The 27,096-nt window shown below is 40.0% G+C and overlaps 1 protein-coding gene across 1 annotated transcript in view; it reads left to right on the forward strand.

Annotated features, from left to right (window-relative positions):
- The first annotated feature begins 9,166 nt into the window (after nt 1-9,166).
- Nucleotides 9,167-27,096, forward strand: part of GNAL (G protein subunit alpha L) — a 194,119-nt gene continuing 176,189 nt past the window's right edge. Inside the window, exon 1 of the mRNA XM_080378103.1 lies at nt 9,167-9,799. Coding sequence (XP_080234229.1) covers nt 9,352-9,799 — 448 coding nt within the window. The 5' untranslated portion in view covers nt 9,167-9,351. The remainder of the gene's footprint in view (nt 9,800-27,096) is intronic.

The following is a 27,096-nucleotide window of genomic DNA, read 5'->3' on the forward strand; positions in this document are numbered from 1 at the left end:
GCAATTAAAAATGTCTAAGACACCTTCCAATGTTAGTTTTGCCACCCACCACTACTAAAGAAGAGAAAAGGTCTGTGATAGCATAGTATGGCTGCGAAAGCCACAATGAAAGAAATAAAAGGGTGACTCCTGCCCATACAACGCAAGTACCATGCTTTTCAGTCACCTTCTCTCTGTACACCCTGGTTTCAGGGTCTTGCTAGCCTGATGAACTGCATAATCTGGGGCATGAAAACAGCGCTGAAACCTATGCACTCTACATTAAGAACGAAAACATGTCCCTCTAAGAGTAGAGGCATGAATAAAGGTACAATTTTTTGCAATGTATTACTGTAAGACCTGATCTAACCAATGTTCAATTAAATCTGTCTCAGATTGGACCTGTAATTGCTCATAACAGCTACTGGAGAAAAACTACTATACAAATAGCAGAAGTCCATTGCTATACAGCCAAGAAGCTCTGTCTGTCACTGCACAGTTTTTTAATATACCTTAAGTGAAATCAGATAGAAATTAGTGATGCTGTCAGTTAAAGCAAAGTAAAACTAAGGTGTAAAAGCCATCTTTAAGGGTAGAAATATGTATGTTTTTTCAATTATATATTGATGATATTTACTGTCTGTTGGGACTTAAATGCTCCTCTGACATTGCTTATGTGTATTTGGGGGTTTTGTCATTTTCTTACTCTTTTCTAAATATAAACTCCCTTTGTATATTCTTAATAATGTCCCGTATTTTCACAGCGTCTCTGCTACTAGAACATAAAAAAAAAAATTAACTAATAGCTATGTAAGTTTGTGCTAATGAACTTCAGCCATAAGCAGGTATCTATTCAAGAGAAACAAGGGACTCTACAGCACTTTTGTGTTGCAGAAGTATTTAATAACAAGTATGAAGATTTAACTACCAAACCTTTTCATATGTCCATTGTATCACCTGGGTAGAACCTCTTTAAGATAAGAACTTGAAAGATTAAAGGCTCCATTCTAGCTTGCTGTAAAAGAGCTACTAACAACTGTCACTTAAAGGATTTAATTTGTGTGACATCTTCTGTAAGGCTGAATATTTGTCCCTCATGAGAAACTGGAGAAATCCAGTGCTAAAGTATGTTGTCCCAAGGAACAACCAGGCATGCACAAAGGATTAACAAGACAATATGACTATTTACAGGCTATTTTTAGTAGTATGTTGACTTTAAACATTTTTATTCTCGAAAGCGGCCTGGTACTTCTATTCAAAGAAACAAATGAAGGTTGAAAAGGAATGCAAAGCAGAAGATGAGGAAAGCAGATGATCCTCTCTGTTTACATTCTGTGAGGAGAGGAAAGCTTGTATTGGTCTAGATCTTGGGTTTGGCATAAAGCTGCTTGTAAGGGACAGCATCTCCCAGCAATGAGAAATGCAGAAGAGTCCACGCTTCTTGAGGTATTCAAACTTTTCTGCTGTGCCAATACTGAGAAGTGTGGGAAGGCTACTGGGAATTCAGGTTCCTAATTTATTTCCTTGATAATGAATCAAGAAACGAAAAAGAGTAAGACAAGGGAAAAAAAGGAATGGGAAAGCTTCTTCCATGTTAATGCACAGGCCAATTAAACTAAATTAGTACCGGGAATCTAGAAAACACAGGACTAAGAAATTACTATAACAGTTATAAAAATTGCTCTGGGATTTCCACCATTGAGTGGATTTCTCAGTAAAAAGATATAACAACTAATTTTTCTAGCCATAAAGATCAATGAATATTTATCTCATCTTCTGTTAAAACTACTTCAATACTTGTATCCTAAGACAAACATCAAACTTCAAAATATTTTTATAAATGCTGCTCTTCATTTCATATTCCTTCCTGCTCTTTCAACTTGAGTTCTACAATAAGCATTGATTAATTATTTCCTATTTTCATTGGTTTCCCTAGTGCAAGCTCTTTCAGCCTTGTTAAGTGGTTAGTCTTGGAAGGAACTGTCAATCCTGATTTAGCCTAATTTAATTTTTTTATTGAATATTCTGATTTTAACAATTTTGTCAGTTTTAACTGAAAAAAAAATTGCAGGAATGAATTATTTTATGAAACAAATTTTATTGTCTATTCCTGCTTATATTGCTGTCCCCTCTTTTTCTTAGCCTCCAAAAAGCAAATTTGAACTATGACACCCAGAGTTCCCTTCTAAACAAGACTTCTCTCTGATTCTATTATTCAATATATTGTTTAAGTTGATTCTTAGTTCAAATGGAAAGGCTAATTTGTTTAGTATTAAAATGAAAGTTAAGTTTGTATGATGAGCTCCATTTATGCATCAGCTTATTTCAGTTTTCTGTTCTCTTGCTTTACTTTAGTTTTTATATTAAAGCACAGACCTAAAAATATCTTCTAAAATAAAAGATTTTTTTCCAATTATTCAGAAAGTTCCGGAAGTCCCTATAGCTAGCTGAGACTTCTTTTACAGCTCTGCTGGCAGCTCACATCAAGAGCAGAGTCCCCAAAACAAACCGCTTAGTCTGGAGAAGTTGTTTGTGTGAAGGTGAAGACTGCGTCATGATGAATATTTATATGGGAATGAATTGAGGTTGCACAGATAAAGCACGCTTCCCTGACTTAAAAGAAATCGGTACACGATAGATACATACATTATTCACATGCAAAACAGGATCAGAGTCTTTTAATAGAAGTGTTCCTGAAGCCACATTCTTTCCCTCCACCTAGATCAGGTCTGTTAACATGTAGGACTGTTCCTCATCGTAGAAGAAAGCTGTGATGACTTTCTGCTCTGTGTTTCAGATTGTGCAAGTTACAGTTTTTAAGGTGTTACAATTTGGTCAGATTCAATCAGATTTTATCAGAGCAAAAACCATATTCATAAAACAAAAAATATTACAAATCCCTGATTCAAACACAGCTCAACAGACTTTTTAGAGAGATCTTTACAAAGATATTTAGAAGAGATCACCAGAAGCCTTGTAAATTTATTATTCAATTCCTTCCTTTAAAGGTAGCAACAAACTAAAGGCTACCGAGAAATCAACAGTTATGCCTCTGACAATAGCGCAATATGTTATCTGATAAACATACAAAAACTCCAATTTGCTTTGCTTTGCTTCTACCCTGCCCTGTTTTATACAGTACCTCAGAAAATTACCTTATCCCACAATTTGCATTTTAAATCTCTTTCTAAATGTTCTCCTACTTCATTTGCTAAGAACCTAGTTTTCAAGCAAGCTGACCTACTTTATCTTATTTTGGTACTTGCAGTAAATTCCCTTAAGCTTGTCTACTCTGACATTGCTTAAAATGTCTTCTATATACTGGTAATCACTCTTAAAGCAAAATAATCTATCATAACTGATGCAAGAATGAGAAACTATTAGTCCTTCTGAAAGTCAACAAGAGGTTTTTACATTGCAATAGTATATTTCTCACTAAATTCCTTGTGAAAATGACTACAGTGTTTTGGAAGTTAAAACAAACAAAAACAGGTCAAAACAGACTTTAGCAGATGAAAATTTGCCCAAATCCCATTTTGTACAGTTTTAAGGAAAGAAAAATAGTCTAATGTAAAGTAGTCTAGTAATAGGACATACAAGGCAACTTTAATACAGGTTGCACTAATGATCCCACTTTTAAAAAACCTAAATCCTTCATTCTTTTATCATCGGTAACAAATAAAAATCTCGCTTTAAGAGCTGCCAAATTGTTTACAGTATTTATATGAAAGGGGCTCTCCAAAAAGAAGTAGCAAATTGTTTTACTGTTATCACCGACAGATATGACAAGGCACAAAATAATACCATGGTGATGAGTGAGAGATGATTTGATAAAATTAGATCTGGATAACTGTTGTTCTACAACCATTACATTTGTAACTGAATTCCCACTGTAAGCCTTATTTTGGTCCCACTTTAAGAATCTTCAAGCAACTAGTAAAAGTGGCATATAAAATTGGTGGTGAAGGTTGGAGTTATTCTGTGAAAACAGAGGCATTATATTATATTTATTGTGTCTCTGTGTGTTACAGAAGGGGCTCACTGTACTCCACAATAATTTGCCTATATGATTTTTTATTTATTTATCTATCAGTGAAACAAAGCAGAAGCTGTAAAGAATGAGCTTAAAATAATTTGTGGGATTCATGTAGCTGAGATTTCCACAGGTCTAGGAAGCACCAGGTGAGTGCATCAATTTACCAGTTAAAATTGACTCCCTAAACTAGTAGTATTTAAAATACTAATATCAAGGTAAATTGTGAAGCTAATTTTTCCTTCTGGAGATCATAGCTCTGTAGATTTTGTTGGGAAGGAGACACTATAGGATGGAGAAGTTATAAATCCCGGGGTATGCTGTAAATTGCTTGGAGAGGAAAGGCAGCTAGTGCATTCACACACAATACAGAAATACAAAGCTTTTCAAGCCCCAAGGAAGGAAACTACACTGCAGGTTTAGGGTATCTCTCAAAGACAAGACCAAGGAAAAAGATACAGTTTTATTCTAGTCTTCTGTCCTTGGACTTCCTGAGATATTCAGGAAGTCAGGAGGCTGATTTAATCTCCATGCATTTCACACAGAGAAGATTTGTTAGTGTAGCTGAGCTTACTGGTAGGCTTTCTATCAGCAACATAGATTCCAGCCTTTAGGGAGCAAAGCATGTATCAAAGAACAGTATTTTCCTTTTCCCACGTACCAGCAGTGATACACTAGGGAGGTAAAGGCACACTATGTATACAGTTTAGTGCTTATTATAAACCTTAAGAACAAAAATAATAGTATTCATCCCACAAGAAGCAAATAGGCTTTGACAAATGCCTTTCAAAGAAGGTAAGAGATGTTCATTATCTGATGGAAGCTGAGTACATCCTAGACCTTTTATCCACGACGAAAATTAACCTCAGAAGAAGTTTTGCAAATACCTAGTGTTTGACACAGAACATTTCTCTGGTGGGGATTTTTGTTGTTGGGTTTTTTTTTTCTTCTATTGTGTTGCTTTCCTCCTTAATACGCCCAAAAACCTTGCAACATTTTCACTAACCCTCACTGAGGTCCTGAAAAATCTTGAGGAAAAAATATCAAAATCATTTAGAACTAATATAGAATCATAGACTCATAGAGTTATTTAGGTTGGAAAAGACTTTTGAGATCATCAAGTCCGACTGTTAACCCAGGACTGCCAAGTCCACCACTAAACTATGTCGCTAAGCACCACACCTACATGTTTTTTAAACAGCTCCAGGGACGGTGAAATATTCCAGTGTAGGCTCTGAATTCATCGTTTCTGAATTCATAGTATTATTCTGACCAAGATAGAGAAAAACAATAAAGCAAACCTGTAGTCAGAATATGGATAAACTTATTCACCTTATTACAGGGATTAATCAGAACAACAAGAAGACAAACAGATGTCCAGCCCCAGGAAATCTCCTCCTTGCCTTTAAGATTCTTGCTTAATCAAACTTCTTACATATCCATTTAACTAGGGTCTCTTTCATCCACACAGTTACATTTCCAAGGCAACTGCAGTTACTACATTTGTTTGAGTTTGATCACAAACACTCATCTCTTGGTTAAAATTTGGAACACTATGAATCTCAAAAAGCCACATAGTATAGGAGTCTATTGTTAAATCAAAATTATTATAAGACCAGAAAAAGATTACAAAGTATTTGCATATGAGTCTTCAAGAAATGCATAAAATTCACTCCTTTTTAAGAAACAGTAAAAACGCTTCTTCATAGGAAAAATATTTATAGATTTACTTATTAAATTGTATTACTCCTTGAAGTAAGTAGAGCCATCTTGTGGGCATACCTAGCTGCTGCATATGATTGGAAACCACATCGAATTCCTTATTTCTTAGGTGGAACTATACATCAAAAGCAAGAATCAAAAACCAGCTTAAATTCAAAAAAGATGTGGACAGACTGAAAAAGGTCCAAAAGAGGGCGACAAAGATGACCAAAGGGCTGAAGAACCTGGCCCATGAGGAGTTTGAAGGAGGTCTCTTCTCCATGGGGAAGGCTCAGGAGGCACCTTCTCTTCTCCCTGGAGAAAAGAAGGCTTGAGAGGGACCTCATGACAGTATTCTTGTACTTAAAGGGCAGATACAAAGAGGAAGAGAACCACAAGGAACTACATGGAAAAGACAAGGGGCTGCGAGTGCAAATTGTACCAGAAGAGATTTCATCTTGATATAAGAAACATTTTTTACAGTGAGAGCAATCATTCACTAGAACAATCTCCCCAAGAACATGGTAGAGTCCCCATTGCTGGAGGTTTTCAAGATGCAAATGGACAAGGTGCTAGATAATATCATCTAGGCTACCTTTCTCATGAAAGGTTGGACCAAATGATCTTTCAAGGGATATCTTTCAGGGTCTTTTATCATCAGTTGTTCTATGAACATGGGCTGTTCTATGATTCTATGATTCTAATTTCAGCTAACATAATGAGAATCATAGGTTTCATCATTTGTATCATGGAAAAAATAAGCCAGTCATTAAGCTCTGATTTGGATGACTAACCTTAGAAAATGTTGAACACTGTTCCATGAAAGATCCTCCAAAGAGTATTTGTATCAGAAAACTGCATCATACTGACTTTCTCACTTTAGATTCTTGAAAATCCCAGTCCACAGCAATCCAGAAGTAGTGATGATCACAATTTCTCTGGGGAAAGAAAGAAGACAGGCTGCTTATTGTTCTTTATTAGAAGTTATAAAACCAAAAGTTAAAATACTTCTCCCTCAAGTCCCAATTTGCTCTTGTAGGTCACTGAAGGATCTTTCAATGGACATACTTGGTTTGGCATTTTATAAGGTAGAGTATCTACATCGGTGTTTGGCTGAGTGGTCTGTTTTTCAGGGATGATACCTATCCATAGTTGTTATTACATTGGCTGCTATTTCAAAGTTATTCATAAAGCATGTCATTTTACAATGCATATTCTGCCAGGCCTCCTCTGTAACCCTGAATATATCACTCACCTTCCTTGTTACTCACTAAGCATATGCTTTACATGCCCAGGAACACTTTATTAGGAGATATTTTATGTAATCTGAACTAATTTGGCCATCTTATGGTATTTCTCTTACTATTTGGATAGCAGCTCATGATTCTGCAAATGTTGTTGTGTGTACCGAGCTCTAAGAAACACCTTCACAAAACTAAGTATGCGCATCGACATTTGGGCCCCAAATAGTAACTTCCTAACTTTCACCACTACTTTGGTATTTTTTTCATGTTTTTTACTGTAATTGTTGGATGAGTAGCAAATTCTCTTACGTGATCCAATTACACTGAAAAGTGTACAGCCACTAATCCCGTGATCTCGGCTATTCAGTCCAGATTGAACATTTAGATTCTGCTTATCCAAATTCCTGCTCTGTTTTCAGCTGAAAGTTGAAATTGTTCGCTCACAACCTAAGAGATGGTATATCCTCATCACCCATAAAAGATTTCAGTCAAGACACAGCAGTGCTGCAAAAGTGGTGAAACATCCTCTGCTGTGATGCAACTGCTTATACATTTTGCAAGAACGTTGCAACCAGGACACTATATAATCATGTATTAAACCATACAGTGAAGCAACAGCTATTGGATGCTCTTCTCGGGGCCAAGGCATCTGTCCAAATAGTTGGTAAGCGTTTTGAAGAGTATAAGTGAACAACATCTACAGTGTGCTGGATCCTGCTAGTATTTTCACTGGCAAAATTTCCTTTGTGCGGTGCAATCACAGACAGTTGATGCTTTCAGTTAAAAGGCATCTATTTATTTCCTGCTAATGCAGGGTGTTAGGTTTCTTTCCCAGTGAATGTTAGTGCACAACTCACTGCCTGGTAAATACATATTTTAAAGGACATTCGCTAAAGCATTTGACATGAATAGATCTGTCACAAAACCAATTCTGGTTCCCACATCCAGAAACTAAGAATTGTGGCAAATTTGCTTTAATTCATTCACCATAAAGAAACATAGGACTTGCACCTCCCTTCATTTCTTCATACAGCGGTGTATAAATAGCAGCATCTATTAATATATTACTGGTCACTGGAAAAAACTGGGAGACAAAACCAACGACCTAATACAACAGGGTCATTGCAGAATCCGAAGAGATTCACGCTGCGTGAATAAAGAGGTTGATGAATGCAGTGGATGTTACTGAAGTAAGACTCTAAACTATGCTAAGGTATACGTCAATCATAACTGTGAACATAGGGCACAACCTTTGCTTTAAAATTGAAGGACACACCGTTTCATCCAGCAGCCACATGCCCCCCGCAAAAATACTGGTGAGATGATGAAGAACATGGAGATGGATGAAGCAGGAGAGCCCATTCGAGACACATTCAGAGTAGCCTGAATTTGTCCAGGACCTCTCATGAGGAGGGCGGGCTGCCGCTGCCTCTGAACAGGCTGACTCCAAGCACCAGCCTTCCCTCCACGGCCCACAGCAGCGCGCTGCCGGAGTACTAGTGTTGCCAACGCTGAGAGCCAGCAAACCCCAGCATCGCCTGTTATTTTCTCCTGCCGTTGCACCCAAAGCATTCCTCCCACAGCACCGTTAGTCAGCATGTGGGCGAGGAGCCGCCTGTGTGTACAGGGGCTGAAATCCCTGTTGTAGCTGTGAGGACGGCAGGCTGGCGGGGGCTGCCTCGGCCTCTCCCCGGGCTGCCGCCACCCTCAGGGGTCCCCTCTGCGAAAGGCCGAGGCCTCGGCTTCTCCCCGAGGGTGCCGGGGGAAAGGCTGCCCGTCGGGGGCTTAGGCCTGGGCTGCCCCTCCGCTGGCGGCCACCGCCGTGCCGCCGGGGGTTGGTGCGCAGCTCCCGCGCCTCACGCGGGCGGCCCGGCGGCCCTTGCAGGGAGGAAGCGAGGCGGGCGGATGGTGCGGGCAGCGGGGGGGCGAGGGTCTCCCCGCCCGCGCGCGGCGCGGGAACCTGCCTGCTCCGCCACAGCCCGGGACACGCTCGCCCCTCCGACGCGGGCAGGCGGCCACCGGGCGGGGTGGCGTGAGGGGACGGCGGAGCCGGTTGTGGGGAGGGAGCTGCGAACGTGCGTGCGCCTGTGTGGCGGGGCGGGCGGCGTGCCCCCGCCCTTCCCCCGCCGGCGCCCGGCGCTGCGCGGTGGGCTGGCGCTGGGGTATTTACGGTAAAGTGGACCCGGCGGTGGCAGCTCGGTGTCAGGTGATCGGCGCTGAGGAGCCGTTGCCGCCGCCCGGGGAGGAAAATGCAAGATGGCCCAGCGGGGCCGTGAGGGGCTCCGCGGCGCCCCTTCCCCGCCCGCCGCCGCCTTCCCGGCGCGTAGGGCCGGCGGGAAGCGCTGAGGCCAACCCCGCCGCGCCAGAGCCCGTCCCCGGCGGGGGCACCGAGCCATGGGGCTCTGCTACAGCCTGCGCCCGCGGCTCTTCGGCGACGCCGGCGGTGGCGGCGGCTCCATCTCCAGCGCCGGCGCCGCCTCGGAGCCCGAAGCGCCGGCGGAGCCTCACGCCGCCCCGCAGCCGCTCGGCGCCCCGCTCCGGCCCGGTGGTAAGCCCGGCGGGGAGGCGGACGGGCCGCCGCTGCTCCTGCAGAACGGCGGCGGTAACGGGGCGGCCCCCGAGCGGCCGCCGCTGCCCAAGGCCGGCGGCCCGGGCGGCGGGGGGAAGGCGGCGCGACAGCAGGCGCTGCACCAGCCGCCGGCGCTGCAGAGAACCTGGGAGAAGCTGCGCCTGGAGGAGCGGGAGGCGGAGAAGGAGGCGAGGAAAGTCAGCAAGAGCATCGACCGGGCGCTCAAGGAGCAGAAGCGGGAGTACAAGCAGACGCACCGCCTGCTGCTGCTGGGTACGTGTGTGTGCACGGAGCCGTGTGTGTGCGCGGGGCGTGTGCCGGGGCGGGCAGGTGCCGCGGGGCTCCCGTGCAGCGCCCCCTCCCCGGCTTCCCCCGTTTTCCTTGGGCGCCCTCCATCCCTCCTTTGTCTCTCCGCTGCGCCCCCCGGGCTGCCCTCCCGCCCCCCGGCCGCCTCCGTCCCCGGGCTCTTCCCAGACAGGTTTACACCTTCTTTCCCTTCCTCCTCCCCCTCTTCTCTCCTTCCCCCTTCTGGCCCTAGCAGTGGGTTTGCAATGGAGAACGCCATCGGCGCTTGTCCTGCGAGGGCGAGCGGCTCCACCCAGGCCGCCGGGCGGGAGCGGTGCGGTGGGGGAGCAGCGGGGTCTTCCGGGGGCGAGGCGCTGGGCCCCGAGCGGGGGCCGCCTCGGCCGGGGGGTGTTAGCGCCCGAGCGACTCGGAAACGTTAAAAAAACCCAAAAACAACAACAACCGAAAAAAAAAAAACCGCAAACAAAACCGTAGTAGAAAGGAGGGAAAATGGCCATGCATAAGATGTGTTAGCCGGTGGATGATCCACCGCTGCCGTGCGTAACCAGGGGTGGTTTAATGAGCGGCGGTAGTATGGGCTTGTGGCTCCCGAGTGAGGAGTGCTGATGAGCAATAGGCTCCTTATTTAAGACAGCAGTGAGCGGTGTAAGGGGAAATAAAGCGGGTGTGGGTACGTCTGTTCCTTGCAGACATCGCCTCTACTAGATGTGTTTTTCAGCTGCTGGCCCTCGAATTTTTTAGGGGTGGCTTGTCAGCTTTTGTCCCCTCTTCTCTGAGGTGCTACGTGTGGTCTGCTGTTGCCACTGCTCTTTCTAAGCATTAGTTAATAGTCCTCTCGGAGGATTTGTACCAGCTGATACATTTACAGTATGAAAACCACAGGGGTATCTAATACAAGCATCTCATTTCCTGCAGGAAACAGAACAGTCATACTGCAGGGCTTTTTTTTTTTTTTTTTTTTTTAATGGTCTGAGCAGAGGGCTTATTTGGCCTCTTAGCGAAATGGTCATAATCTCTGTGTTCTGTTAGTGTGAAAATACTGATTTGCTTTTGCATTAGATGCTTTGAGTTTTTTCAGAAAGTTGCATGGTGTGGAGTTTTGGTGGGTATCTACATGCCTTCCAGGTTTCAGGCAGTCTTACGTCTGTCTTTATAAAGCTGTATTTCCATGCTATTGGATTCCTTCATTCCTGTTGGTAGGTGAGGGGAGGAGAAAATACAAAATATGGCAGTGCACAAAAGGTCTAAGCAATGTTTGCCAGAACTGTAGTGCTCTAACTCTAAAAAACAAATTATGGGCTTTATTATTTCCCATGAAATACTGGCCTGTAGGATACCAGTAGGGCCAGGAAGAGGAAGAAGGTGTAATTCCTAGTCCATGGAATTAGTAATATTCTTTGTAAAACATTGCTTCTGATACTTCAACTGTTACAGTATTTAACTCTAATATTCCATTAAAAAAGCATATTTTAAAAAGGTTTTTCTTCCTGTAACCTTCGAAAGTGTGTTGTGACCAGTATGGCTACAAGAAAGCAAAGATACTGGTTGGTAGTCTTCCTCTAGAGAGCGATGTAATTGCTTGAACAAAAGGATCCTAACAAATAGATACTGTGTGTAGTCTATAACATGGGTGGTTGTCATAGCAAACCAGAGCAGTAAACATCTGTTCAGAAAAAATACAATTTGAAAAATAAACCATCTCTGACCCTTGGCATCTGAAAGAAACTCAAAACTCCTAAGACCCTCTGCATTGAATTTTGTATTAAATCTGTGTCCTGATCACAGAATACTCTCTTGATCTCCATATTGCAGGGAGGAAACGCTGGATTATTGTTTCAGCCCTGGCAGATCAGGGCCTGACATTAATGTTTGATTTGCATGTAGGAAGAGCTGCAGGTGCTTTGTGATGCTGTTTGCAAAGAAGTGGAAATGCTGCTCTAAATAAAAGAATAATATTTAGAATGGGGAAGGGTTTGTCAGATGAGTAAAGCAAAACTGCATTGTACAACGTAGTCTGTTTCAGTCTTGCACAGAGGAAAAGATTTAGGATGTATACAAAGGTCCTTTAGAATAAAGAATATTATCAGCTTGATATTTTATAGGATTTATGATGGTAAATAGCTGTATCACTGTTCCTAAGGTCTTCCTTAGAGAGTGCAACTAAAAAGCATACCTTTGCTAGAGAGAGGAGGGATATTTTTGTAGATCAACATGGAGGAAATGCATAGCAGAGGGGAAATGGTGAATACAGTGACAGCAGAACACAGTCAACATAATAAACAAAGTTGAGCAACAGCATTGATGTAGGCTTTGTTTGTTCTTTTAAATACAAGTCTGTAAATAATAGCTTAATTTTGGTTTGTCCTTGTATGTCTGGTACATGAACTGGGGCAAGTTTAGAGGGTATTGTAGAAATTTTTAGAGGAAAACACAGTGTACGTTTTAAAGAGCTACTATTAGATATCAAAGGGTATACAAACAAATACACAAGTATAAGAACACTAATATAATCTCTAGAGTCTCTAAATAAGTAGTGTGTTAGAGGAGAAGCTTCTATAAATGTTGGAAAATGACCTTTCCTTAAAAGCACACCAATTCTCCTTTTATTATGTCAAATGAAAACAATTAGCTTTGTGATGAGCTGTGCATGTAAGTTACCAAAATATTATAAAGTCTCTAAGGCTTTTTTTAGTGTATGTTGGTAAATACTCTCTAAGAACACGTTCTTGCCTGTCACAGCTTTCCCCCAACTAATGTCTCCCGGTGCACATGATGTTTTGACACTCCCCCTAGCCTACATTTGGAAACACTTAATGTGTTTTGTCATAACCAGTAATTGTGAGAAAGGGGGTGTGCAGTAAGTCCTTGGGATCAGTTCTCTGTGTGTGCCTCCCACATAAATACGTGTATCTGTATCAGGTGGCTGTAACTGTCATGCAGGGGCTTTAATGGTATGCTGGAATAACAGCAGACAGAGTTGGGGTTTGTTTTTCCTCTTATGAACCTACATAAAATGGAAACTTGCTTTCCACTGCAATTGGCTGTTTCTTGCTTAGTGTCCACTTCAAAAAGAGCAGAAAGGACTGGAAACCTTGGATTGATTACTGTGCTCTGTTATTTGCATTTTTTAAAAAAATCTTTTACTTTTATAAGTGACAATGTTAATCTGTGCAGAGTTCTTAGGATGCTTTTGCTGAGCCTGAAATGAGAAAAAAATTTAAGTGCTGTTTTTAAGCATACATATTTATTGCACAGATTTACAGGGCTTGGTCAGTCTTGTAGCTTTGGTTTCTGTATTGTTTCCTGTTTGGTCTTTTTGTTTTTGTTTTTCTTTTTCCAGGGAACTGCAAACACAGTCTTCTACAAGACTGTTTTAGCTGCTTATTTCCTAGAAACTGTACAAACATTGCAAATCACTTTACAGAAGCAATTTAAATGCTCATTTCCAGTCTCGTATATTAAGCTCGTATTTTGGGAGTCAGTGGGGGGAAGTGGGATTGGCTTAAAAAAAGTGCTAACCATTGTGGTGTAATTAAGGCTCATGTAATGTTGAAGTCATAGATAGATATAATCTTTTTTCCTAGACAGCTGTTGTCTTCTACTCTCCCCTGGCTCCTGTTTTTTTCCATTTCCCCAGACTCCTGGTTGCTATCCTAACTTCAGATAACTCTCAAGTATAACTTATTCTTATGTACTTCCCTGCTAAGCTGAAACTGAAAGTACTGGGTGTGAAAGCTTTCCTGTTCAACAGAAACTGAAAGTAATGATATAGGGATTGAAGGAGAGAAAATAGGGAGATAGTCATTTTCTTCACTTAAAAGGTACTGTAGCTGCTTGCATGATATTTAGGTATTGACTTGATAGTGAAATTTAGACATGTTTGGTTATGTTTATGTACAAAAGCATATAAAACATAAGAAGAAACATAGCTTCCCCGAATTCATGGAAATCGGATACAAAGATGCCTTGTCAAGCTTGGGGAGTTCCTAAGCAGTAGACCCCTGAAAGCTCAGAGGAGTATAACAGAAGTAATGCTTTACTGTGGTTTTATTTTCTTAACTACATGCCTGTTGACCATTGTCAGGATTAAACTGTTGCAAAAAAAGACTTCTGCTCTGACAGTGGCATTTAGACTAAAATTGCAGTCTGTCTGTGCTGTATCAGTAAAGCCATAATTTTTTCATCCTTAAACCAATTTCTAGTAATAAAACTAAACTGAATATATTTTATTTAAAAAATAACTTCAATTTTAATTTTTATATAGTGCCAACTCATGCTTATTGATAAATACCCAAATTTAGTTTAGCTTGATGTGCTGATACTTCCCATGTGCCTGCATAAGGCTGTGTGCTTGGGGTGTATTTCTGTTAGCATCAGAGGTGATGCCCTCCCTGGTCTGTAACCTTCGCTTGTATTCCAGGGTGTCTCATCCGGTATATGCCTATCCCGTTGTTACAGAAAAACTTGTTGGTTTGTGCTGATGGATTTAGGATCCCCACAGCCAGGTAGTTCTAGCATGTAGGTAATGGATATATAATTGGTAGAATCCGATATTTTCAGGAGTTTGAAATAATGGGCTGCAAATACTGACCAATGTAATAAAGTAAATGGGTTTTATAATCCCTAATCCTTTGCATCATTTGTGTATCTTTCCAAACAGTCTTCTGCTTTTGTTGTAGCTTATGGCATTGTATGAAGTGGTATATGTACTCCTTACAAATAAGGAAACCAGTAGACAGAAATCATCAGGACCTATTAGAATTAGTTCTTAACTTTGGGGTTTTTTTTAAGTGTACTGAAAGCAATCCCTGATTTAAAACACTTAGCTCTTCTTCATTCTGTAGATTGCCGACACTGCATTTAGCCCACATTTAGCTGTTTTAACTACTTTCCTTACTTTGATTAATTTTGCTTATTTTTTTAATAAATATTTTCAAAAAAAATACACTTTTTATTAGTGTAGCAGTGCTGGGAGACTCCAACTGCTGTGCAAGGATGGGTTCTGCAGCTGTTACTTAGGCAATATGAACTTTCAGTTATTAGGCAAGTTTTATATATTGGTGTGTATTCCACAAATGCTTATTGTAACATAGTGTCTTAATTAAGCAAGCTATGCTAGTATCTTTGTCATTTTAAGCTTCCATTACCATTACAACTTCTCAACTGCAGAAATTTTAAAGAGCACGTAAAACTTCCAGATTTGCACATTTGTTTTCCCTTTCTCCATGCCTTTTCTTTTCCCAGTTTAGAAGTACATTTTGAAACTTTGTTTCCATGTTCATCCCTTTCCACTGGCCAGTCCCACACCCAGTGTTTCTTACGTTGCCAGCCCTTTGGTATTCCTTAACAGAATCTTAGGATGTTTTTTTCAACCTCCAAGATAATTGTATAAATCATAGTTACATTGTGGTGGGGTTTTTTGTTTGTCTGGTTGTTGCCTCTTTGGTTTTTTTTTTCATTTTAGCATCTTTGACACAGTGAAGCTATACAAATTTGGGGAAATACATACTGGGGGTGGGGGTGTTTTTTTTGTTGGTTGGGGTTTTTTTCCCCTGAAGTCATGGCTTCCTTCAACTTACTTTTCAAGTTGGATACCAATTGAGCTTAGAAAGTTGAATTAATTTTTTTTTTTAAATCTTTCTTCTTTTCTTTTTAATCCAACAGTGTGGCTGAGCTGGGGGTGGGGGAACCTGGCCCTCACTCTGCTTACTTTAACTTATTTGATAGACTGTTCTAGAAACTTTGTGCTCTTGCTGAAAGGTGAAAAAATGGTTCTTCTCCACGAACCTCTGAATAATAGTAGAGAAACAAAATGATGCAAGTAAGATAACAGAGCTGTCGCTTACCCTCTGCTAGAACGGATAGAAACTTCTGAGTTACTATTTTGCATTGGGGAAGTCTTGACCACTATACCTTTCAGTAATTTCTTAAGTTCTGTGTGGTTTGGATCTTTTGTAACGTCTAGTAAGAGGCTCTTCTTTGAGTAGACACTTAATGAATTGAACAGGTTAGTAAAACAGAGCAGATGTTGTTCAGCCCATTGACTGTCACCGTGGTCCCGGAGAGATTTAAAGCTGTCTTTCACTGAAGATGCAGATCTATTTTTAGAGATGGAAAATACCAGTAGTTATTACTTACTATGTTCTTAATAAAACCAGCCTTCTGTAGATAGTTAAAATCATCCAGTTGTGGTTAAGATTTACAGCCTTGCATAGTTGTTCCACCCTGTGAGGTGTTGGTTGTGCTACAGTCATCAACACATCTTTCACTTTATGGGCATAAGCTTTGTCTTACAACTGGTTTAGTTTTTTTAACACTTTGCATGTTTTCTTCTGATTGATGATATCATAAATCAATAAGGCTGGGTGGTTGGTTTGTTTGCTTTTAAAATATGCAGGAGTGCAGGGTCTGGAAGAAAGGCAGCCTCATACCTGGCCTGTGCACGTTGTATTTATGCCTTTTCCAAAAGTGGATGAGCATGTTTTAGGTAAATACTGACCAGCAGTATTTCGTATTATCTCTGTAGCACTGCATAGCTGTGTGTGAAACTCCTGTCTCTCGTGATTTGTCTGCACATGAATATTAATTAAAAGTTTAAGGACTCAAAGCCTCACTAGATAAGCTGTATGAAGAAGGAAGGACATGCTGTTTGGGACTAGAATAGATTTTTTTTTTTTTTTCTTTTTCTGTGTTGACATGCAAAAGACTGAAAAAACCTGCCAATTAATGTCTGTAACATAAGGCATAACATCAGTCACCTGTAGTGGAAGATCTTAACTGATGTCTTTTTGAAGTCAAACTTGAATTGCTTTCTCATTTTACATTTGTTTATTCTTAAACTTAAGTTTGAAGAATTATAAATTCTTTATATAAACTTTTATTTAAAGTAATGTTAGGTTTCAAGAATAATAAATCAAGTCTTTCCTAAAATACCATTACTTAGCAAGTCAAATCCAGGTTGTATTTTAATTTCTATGCTGTTATTCTTAACTTTATTTTAGCCAAGAATTTACACCATGTGGGAACAACATGCATTTTGGAGATTATAAAGCTGTTTAAAAATAGGAAGGGTGGGATGTTTTTTTCCTCCCCAAGTATTTAAAATAAGCAAAAAAAACTTAAAGGCCTTTTGTTTTATCAATGATAGGCAATACAATTTTGGCTGTTTTTTTAGGATGACTTCATTCTTAGGGCAAAAAGGAAGCTTTTCTCAGCAATCAGTTCAAGCAAATCATCTAGTTGGTCTTCAGAAGCTGCAGAAAAGGAGAAAGTTCTTTCTGTGCTTTGGGTTAGTATATACAATGGAGGTAAGGAACAGGCTGAAAAACATCTGTAATAAAAATCTGACAATAAATTGAGCCCTTGCTTTCTGTGGGTGTCATTTCCCCACCCTCAAGGCCTTTTTTTTTTTTTTTTTTTTTAAATTATTTGAAAACAATTACTTTTTGATACGTGTAATATGCTCTGTATTTAACTTGTCATGTGTGGATTAAAAAGGATTCTGCATCATGAAGAATGAAGGCTATGTTAGTGTGTCAAAAGTGTTGATGATCATGGATCTTTATTCTTCTGTGCAAGTGTAATTTATATTAAGCAACTCTAACCTTTTATTAAAAACTGTCATGAATGTTGCTGGAGATGTTACCAACTCTTATGCTACAGTTCTGTTAATTATGGAGAGCTGGTCATTCTGGATCTTGAAAAAAATGCAGAATGCACTGCATGGTGTTAGGCGGTGCCTTCATAATCGTCTTTTTTTTCTTGAACTTACATATGGAAGACTAAGCTACAACACAAACAAGTTGTGGGTTTTTTTTCTTGAAATAGAGCGCTCATGCATATTTCACATTTGAATTCATTTCATGTTGATGAAAGAATACTTTTCTATTCTAAATGATGCTTTTTCAGATAGGTGCATGCGTCTGTGTGCACACATGACCACTGATGTTCTTGTAAAGAGCAATAGGTTGCCATGGAAAGTCTAGGCGAGTTAAACCAGCCTTCAAGGGTTTGTGGTTGGATTATATCCTGGCACATCTCATGGGCTTAAAGATTCATAAGAACAGGGCGAGTCTAATGAATTCTGTAACAAGATTGGGGTTTTGTCATCCTTTGACTCACTGGATGTTTGAATTACAACACAGACTTCTGGTGTTATCTTCTGCCTGTTCTGAGCTTGCTGTATTTGTCCAATTCATTCTCTAGGAGAGAGAGATGAACAAGATATTAAGCACTTGTAACATATACCAGCCTTTGCAAAGACAAACTTCTTTTTTTGTCGTCTTATATGAACTATGAACCTAAGATGCAGAAGAACATAATAATTTATATAAAGGACAAAAATAACCTGTTCATAATCTATGAAGGTATGGTTAAAGAGTTTGGTGGGGGTTTTTTAACAAAAAAAAGTCTTCTGCTTTCTAAATGGGAAGATGCTCTGAAAAGTATTTACGTCTCTTATTGTGTCTGCTTTCCCCAATCATTTAATTGCCTAATATTAAAACTGAACTAAGAAAATCCTTGATGTGTACAAGATAAGTTTTTCTCCTTCAGCTGTGCTTAAGAACCTTGTACACTACTGTTACACGTGATGCTGTGCAACCTAGTCACTGTTGTATAAACAAGCAGGAAAATTCTGTTAAGGATCAACTGTAACTTAAGATGACTTTCAGATCCTTTTATTCATTGGGTCTACTGGCCTGTGAGTATGACTTAATGCAGAACAGTAGCTATTGAAACTGTTTTGCTTTTATCCTTTGAAAATATTTCTATGAAGGAAAACAGATGGGAACTACAAGACAGTAATTCTGGTTCAGATTGTATAGTTGATCTTTCTTTGACTTAACATTTGAAAGAAACATAGAAATCTCAAAACCTTTTAGAGTGGAGGGGGAGCACAAAAAACCAACCAACCATCCTTCTTTCATGTAAATTCTGATGGCTTTTGTTTGTTTAACAGAACTGAACTTCAAGTTCATACTGATGTGGATTGTCCCTATAGATGAAATAGCACTGGGAGGGGAAACACAAGCTTTTGGCACTTGAAAGACTGCATAACAAACTGCATTTAAACAATTGCCACCCAGTGTTCCTTTTAGTAAATACATTTTTCTTCTCACTTTTAAGAATATTTTGAACAGTCTTACACTTTCTGTGATTTCTTCAGTGCTCTGAAGCATTTACTGTCTCTTAATGAAAGACTGATACAGAAACGTAGAGTTGCACTTGATTTAGTGCTTCCTTGATGCCTTCTTTTCAGATAAGTGGCTGTAGCAATCCCTCTGATGCCTCTGTGAGTTTCCAGGTACACCCAGGGTGTATAAGGCTGTTGTTCCAAATGTCATCGCTGCTCTGTCGGGTTTTGTTATTTTACTCAGTGACATCTGGATTCATGAGCTTGTTTGTTCTGTAGTGTGTTTCCAACCTGAATAATAGTGAAGCAGTACAGCTGGTGTGTTGTTGGTTTTGTTTTGGCTTTTTTTTTTAATGGGGAGATTACAGTAATAATTACAGAGGCAATGTACTCACTCCTAGGGTCTTCTACCTCTTAACTCTATATATAGAGGTGAGAATGCTGAATCAGTCCGTGGGGAAGAACAAAAATGCCTGCAATGGTGTTTGGCTTGTTATATGCAGAACTCTCTTCTGTCAGTGGGTTCTGGCTCCAGATGTATGTCAACTATGTCTCTGACCTACCAGAGATAGAAGGAAAACTGTTTCATGGAAAGGCTGAAAAGGAGGTAATAGTTCATTGATACTTGAAGCTTCTTGCAATTTAATGTAGAGAGGATCACCTCAAGAGTAATCCACTCCAAAGACCGTTTCAGCAATAGTCCTTGTTTGGTTAAAAGGTATTCACAGATACGTGATCTATCTGCCAGACCAAATAATACTTTCTAACACGTCAGGAAAAGTTCAAGCAGTGTAGTAAAAGGTCAAACAGCCTTTCAGATAACCGTGTTACGGAAGGGTTTGGGGGGTGGGCAGGGGTGAGATGGGACTGTCTTTCATGCTGCTTCATGCTATGCCCAGTGCCGCTGCTAGTGTTCCTGGTCCAGCAGATGCTCTGAGAACGAGCAGATATTTCACACACTGTCTGCCTTCCTATACAACACTTAAGAACAGGCATGTGTTAATACCTGGTTCTGCTCTTAGGGGAGACAAATCACCTAAATACCAACCAGTTTTCATGAGGTTTTGTGCATTGACTGTGTGAGAAATGGCACAGCCTGCCAAGCTTCTCCAGCACCTGGTGTTCTAGTACATGTAGATTAGGTGCAGGGCAAAACAAACATATAACCTTCTCAAGCTTAAACAGCATAACATCAGTACATCCTACCATATTGACTGCCACTGAAATGTCACCTTTTCTTAATGACAGGGTTTCTCTAAGATTAGGATGGCTAAAAGAGTAAGAGTTTGAGAGCAAAAGTTTTCTTCTGGTTTATGGCTGGGTTTTTTCCTCCCCTCCTTTGATGTCCTTTTAAAGGGACTGCAAAACCTCCCTGTAATACCTCACTTCTGTGTTTCTTTACAGGTCAGATAAACATAAGTGAAAGTAAGAATTTCTGCTGCCGTTTCCTCCCCTCCTTGTGTTCTGTATCCTGATACCCCTGGTAAAGGAGTAATTAGAAACTTATTTGAACCGGCTGTTTACTTGACATGCAAAAAAAATGCTGAATTAATCTCAATCCTATGTAAAAAACAAAACAATAATACACCCACCCCCCAGACAAATAAAAGAATATACAGCATCTTTTGAGTTCAGTCCTTTATCCCCTAATGAAGTTCTCTCTAAAGTTAAACTGATAAAGACTTTAGTATTGGTAGCTGCTTCATCAGCATGAGGTTAGCAACCAGACAATGGACCAGACTTAAGGAATTTATGAATACGTAGACTGAAAGTGCAAGGTGACCACTAAGTTTTTTCCATTAGACTATCTATGTAGTCTCTGTGCTCTAAACTAATAAATGTCTTGAATTTCAACATGACTGTTGGTAAGGTAATCTCCATATCAAATGTTCAAGCAGCGCTATTGTTTAGGACCTTATTTCAGTTCTGAATAGGACATGCACTCTGTCCCACCCACCAGCTTCAGCTCCTGCTTGGATGGAATTCATATTACCCTTGCTTTCTCCAGCTTGCTTGTAGCTGTAACTCATGTAGTTATTCCATTACTTGAAAGATGACAGGCTGGAAAATATTCCTTAAAAGCCGACTGTGCTCTTCACCTATTGCTCTTATCTGAGCTGTCTTTCCAACATCTCAAAGTGGGCAGTGCCAGCTTCTAATGGTGTTTTTGTGTATATTTCCTGGATGAAGCATTGGGATTCATTGTTTTGTCACTTGTTGTGGTGGGTTTTTTTTTTTCTACTTCATTCATCAGATAATTCAGAAGTAGTATACATCCAAGTCTTTCTGAAACTGGCCTATAAAAATCTTTGTGCTCTGCTTCTAGAAACGTGACCTTGCAGTGGCTCATTGAAGAGTATTATTTGACTGGACCATGCTCATTAGGGAGTTGTTCTCCAGCATTATTGCTCATCCACACTTCAGTCTTTTGATAAGCTAGCATTATTCACAGTGGTGTCTTTTAATCAGTGACTAAAAGTTTACTGATCCTGTGAGGATGTTATTACCTTATTAGCAATACTGCAACTAGTTGATGATTCACAGTTCTTGAAATCCATCTATTAGTTGATTCCTCATGCATTTAATGTGTTGTATTAATCATTTGTAGAATAACATCAGGCATGCATGTGCTGGTTATTTATAATATCAAATGTCTTATATTGACATAAGCCTTTAACTTAATCAACTGTGTTTGTTACCAATATCCTCAAATATTTTTTTAATTAAGCAAATAACTTATACTGATTTATTGACCTCAGATGGTAGATACCAGTCCTGTACTTGATGAAATGTGATTTTTTTCCTCAAACTGTGTGTGATCTAAATAACAGGATCTCATACCTGAAAAACTTTCTATTCTAAGACCCTGAGGTTATTTTGTAGTGTAACAGTAGATGTTTATCTCTGGTGATTTGTAGAGCATACTTGTGATCTTTCCTGTAAGGATTCCTGCAAATATTAAGAACTGTTTATATCACCTTGTAAAGAAAGAGGGCAGGAACATATGTTTAAAGAATTACTTGTGTTGACATACAGAGCATTATTTGCTGTTACTTTTTCAAGGTAAAGAACATAACCTGACATTTCTGGGTGAATGTTGCCATTAAACAATGAGGCTGGTTATCCACATCTTGGTCTAGCCTGGTCTAGAAGAGCATGCTGCTCTTGTGATTTCTAGCAAAATAAATTATTTCATTAACTTGGAGATAGTTTGGAAACTGTTTTGCTTGGTCTGTTCCATCTCTAGTATAGTATATTCAGGGTGGTTCAAACTGTCCACTTGCCCCTCACTTCCTTCAAGAAGAGGCAAGCTACTTATTTAAATTGATACTTTCAACAAGCTGAAAATACTTTGTCAGGATGAAATAAGCCAATTGAATATTTGCTGCTACTACAGACCAGAGAGAAAAAAAAAAGTAATCTCATGATACTGTTTTTTTTCTCTTTTGTCTTCTGTGCTACATTAGATCTTGCAAGCAGTTGCTTGGGCCTTTTATGAACAATATCTTTCAAATCAGCTGACTCCTGTTACTTTTGGCTGCCTTTATGGCTGGGAAATTACTGATCATTCAGGTTTAGAAGTCATCTTTACCATGAAAGAGTCCCAACTCAAAATGTAAACCTCTAAAAATCAAAGCACTTAGTAAATTAAGAGTTTTGTTCTAGGTCAGGGTTTTTTTGGTAGCAGTTAAGATAATTGCTACCTGTTACAAAAACTGCTTGATATCAGAATTGTTGTATATGTTACATGTTGGAAATCAGCCCTTTACTTACACAAAGATAAAATTCTTACCTTCATAATCTTCTTCATAGGTATTTGAGCAAAGAATTAAGTCTCTGTGAACATGTTTGGGTATTCTCATTCTTTAACTCATCCTAAATGCACACTAAGAATTATTTTAATTTATTAAATACTTGACAGAGTCTTTCATCATAGAAAGTTGTCACAGCACTATCCAAACTAGCCGGCTGCAACAAGACTTTTACCATCCTATTCCAGGTTAACTTCAATAGGTAGTTCCCATGCCTTGCCCTAGCACGGCCACCAATCCCCCACAAGGTTTCAACAGTTCATCTACTGTCCGTGCTGTTTCTTTAGGCCAGTCCACCCTGCTTCTTGCCTCTGCTGTATCCACCTCTAGGCCCCCTTCTCCCCAGGGCCTCTCCTACATCCAGGATGCTCCCTCTTCTCCCTCTGCTTCTTCCAGGGCTCCTCTTTCACACCCCTTAGAGCTATTTAAGTACTTAGCAGGACCCAGCCACAGCTGTGCATTATCCACATCCACCAACCCACTGGCCCTGAAGCCAGCCCACAGCTGTATATTACCAATGTTAATTAACCCAGCTTCATTCCTCTATAATTCCTCTACGGAAAGTCTTTTTTTTTTTTTTTTTTTTTTTTCTTCTCATGTGTATACATTTTTTCAGAGCACCAAATGGCTTGAAACACTTTCTTGACTCCCATCCATGGCTGACAATGTATTTAACGTTTCAAATGATAGCCCTTTCCCTGTGGGTCTTCTAGTGGGTGCCAGGTCTTCTAGAACAGGGGCTCTCAAACTTTTTAACCAGGGGGCTGGCGTGTGGATGAAGTGTCAGGCAGTCATCTGGGGCTGCTTGGTTTCCCACCCCCCAACCCCGGGTGTGTGGGTGTGTGTGTAAATACCGGGGGCCGGATTGAGGACCCTGGGGGGGCGGATTGAGGACCCTGGGGGGCCGTATCCAGCCCACGGGCCATAGTTTGAGGACCCCTGTTCTAGCATTTTAATTAACTCTCCACACAGGGACCCTTCCTGTGGAGGAAACATGCATTTTCTTTAAAAAGAGCTTCCAAAATAGATTGCAAGCATAAACTGTGGAGGAGGAAAAATAATTTTAAGTATAGGAGCAGTTGTGTTACTGATTCTCGTGTAGTATGTAAAGATCTGAATTTGTAAGTCAGTGTAATGTGCAAGTATGTAAAATGAATACTTACTTTGAAAGGATAGTAAGTATTCCTGTGGCTGCAAGAATCCCAGATGTGAGCTGAACTCTGCAGTGTCATCAGTCTGGAATTTACAGCTGGAGTTGGAAGAGGGAGCTGAGACCCAGAGGAATGGCAGAAAATTATTTCCATTAATGTTGTCTCTGAATGTCTCATTTTTCAGCTTGGGTATGGTACGTGTCATCAGAAATGCTTCAAAAGTACTGAGCAGTTTTGTCTTCAGCCAGAGTTAAATGGTCAGCGTTGAGGAGGAATTAAACATAAAAGCGTTGTGTTGCATACTCTGAATATATCAATTCCTTCAAGAAGAATGTTCTTAATTTTTGTTTTAATGTTATTTTTGTCACTTTACCCAGTTCAGTTATTGGGTTTATATATAGAAGTGATGGTGAGAATTCATTCATTTAAAATATAATTGATTTTTTTTTTAAAAGAGCTTTTATTCTGAGCTCCTTTATTCTGAAAATGCAGTTTCTTTTATGGAGCCCATGAAATGCAGTCTGCAACCCCCAACTCAATAGCAGGATGCTGAAAAAATTGACATAGATTCAGAACAGCAGACTTCTTAAAATATTAACAGAAAGACTTATTTGCTTGGGTGTTTGTTTTTTTTGTTTTTTTTTTTTTCCTTCTGATTGTAAATGTCCATTAATATTTGTCATGGAAAACTTCAGGCTGAGTTTAAAACTTAATAAAATCAGCTGAATGGTGTCATGTAATGAAAGTCATTAGGAAGACTCAGCTACAGTTAAACTGTCAAACACATGCAAAGGTTAGGCATTTCCAGCGTGAAGGGTATCTGTTCAAACTTTGGTTTATATGCTTTATGTCAACATGTGTTATCCTGTTTTTGACATGACTGTCTGTGCTTCCTTTCTATGTTCCTCATAGGTCTGTGCCTACCATCAAGTATGGTATATAGAATACAGTAATAGAATAAATAATAACTGAATATATGTTGACTGCATGTAATTTTCATTTTTTTTAGTGGCACAATTCTTGCACTGTGTACAGAAATCTTTGGTGACTCGTGTGGTTTTTTCGAAGGAGTGAACCATAGATATGTTTCCTGTTGTACAGATGGAAAACCTAGGTAGAAATGGAACTTGCTCAAACTTACACATAACGTAAATTTTAGTAATTAGTTTTGATTTCTACAGTTGGCCTACCTCTAAAATTATTTTAGAGAGCTGGCACAAAAAGCTACTACCTTTGGTGTCCAAATTACTATGTTAATGTTCGCTAGAATTTCTGAAAACTACTTCTCAAATTAAATACTCTTGAGTGTGGGGAAACTTAACAATAATGCTGCAACTGTATGACCTGCTCTGATGGCCATGCATCCAAGATGTGAGAGCTCAGCTGAGAAGAAACTGAACCTTCTGGTACTGTTTTTATGTCCCAATACCAGTTTAATGACCTGGGCCTCTCAGATGGTGGTCGGACAGGTTCCCTGTCATGACAGCATGATAAAGTCTTCAAGTCTTAAAAAGCATACTATTCCTGGCTTTCCTGTGTGTGATCTCCTATTTCTAGTCCAGTGAAGAATGATGACTTGTAGTAACTGCTGATACCCTTTTGCCTTACTTCAGATAAGCATAAGATGCAATTAGTGGAGGGTGTCTTGGCAGCAGCATGCCGTATTGGGAAAACCATTCCATGTTGTAAGGGTTATTGGACTGCATTGCTGCTGCAGATTTTGATAACTGAAAAGTCTCCATCTGACCAGCTTTGGGAGCAAGAGGATAAGCAAAGAATAGTGGGAACAGCTTGCTGCAGTAAGAAAAGGTCTCTGAGCCTAGATAGATGTACAGTCGTATTCTTGTGAGGGAAAGCTTTGTCCCTACCCCTCGCTACTAATGCTTCACAAGAGAGCCTGGAGGGAAAAACAAACAACCCCACACACACACAAACAAACAGCTTGTTCTTGCAGTCGGTAACCTGATTTACCCCAAGCTGAAGCAGACTAGTAGTTAATGAATTGGATGTTACCAGGATTTTCTTGTATGGTCAAGCTGCTTCATAATACTGCTGTGGTTTACCACCTCTGGTAATAAAACTGTTCACGTAGTGGTACAGGTTTTAGTATAGAGCTTCTGTATAATTATTAGGTCTGCCATTTTTCCTTAGAAATATGCATGACTATAAAATTTACACTTCACAAATAGTTCTGAGAGCTGTGTAAGTTATCGAACATGTTGTCAGTCAGCTTGATAGCAATGGAGATTGGAAATTCTGCATTCCTTAATTGAAACAAACTGGGATCCAAATCCCATTCAAAACATGATGGAACTGTATCTTACTGTTTTAGATCCCACATCTGTTCTGTTGCTCAGGGCTTGCTTTGTATATGTGGTACTATGCCTGAACTAATAAATCCCGTGGGATCTTACCTAAGCTGAAATCAGTGTTGGATAAACCATGTCAGTAATTAAGAAATAACCGAGTTGCAGAGCTGGTTTCTGACTGTTGCAACTTCTGTGTGTTTCTGGTTGCTCTAAAATGGCCAGAGGGACTATGAAGAAAGTTCAATCATTTGTCCACAGGTGTGGAATAAACTTAGGCAGAATTTGAATGACTGTCTAAGCAGATGTGTAGCCAAAAGAAGCTGTGACTTGATTGCAACTAGAGTGGAAGACCTGCATCTGTATACCTAAGGTGTCAAATGACTTCTGTGATAGCACTCAGAGCTTTATCCTGTGTTCCCGGTTACCTGCCAGTTCAGGTATGAAGAATGGTGCCACTGGGTACAAAGGCACTTGTGTGTGACCTGCTATGCAATCAAATGTGCAGTGAAGCAAGCCTCTCTGTGGCAAAGACAGGCTATGGTTCCTCTTCCTTAAGGAAAACTATGACAGCCTGTTTGTTGTGCCAAACATCTGTCTTTACACCAGTTTCACCAGTTTACAGGTACCACTGCCATTTGCTGTATCACCTTGATTTGTTCTTTACTCGCCATTTGCTTTGTACTGCATGAAGCAGGACTCTGTAGCAAAGCTTCTGTGGCTTGTCCTACAGCATAACTAAAACTGTTAATGCTGTCTTTGCAATTTTGTGAATTGAAAGTAAATTTGAAAAGAAAACTTCATTTTTATGTTAATTTTATTTTAAAGGAAAAGGCAGCTTGGGGTTTCTTGCTTTGGTTGT

This window comes from Falco punctatus (assembly GCF_963210335.1).
Source record: "Falco punctatus genome assembly, chromosome: 3".
Classification (NCBI taxonomy): domain Eukaryota; kingdom Metazoa; phylum Chordata; class Aves; order Falconiformes; family Falconidae; genus Falco; species Falco punctatus.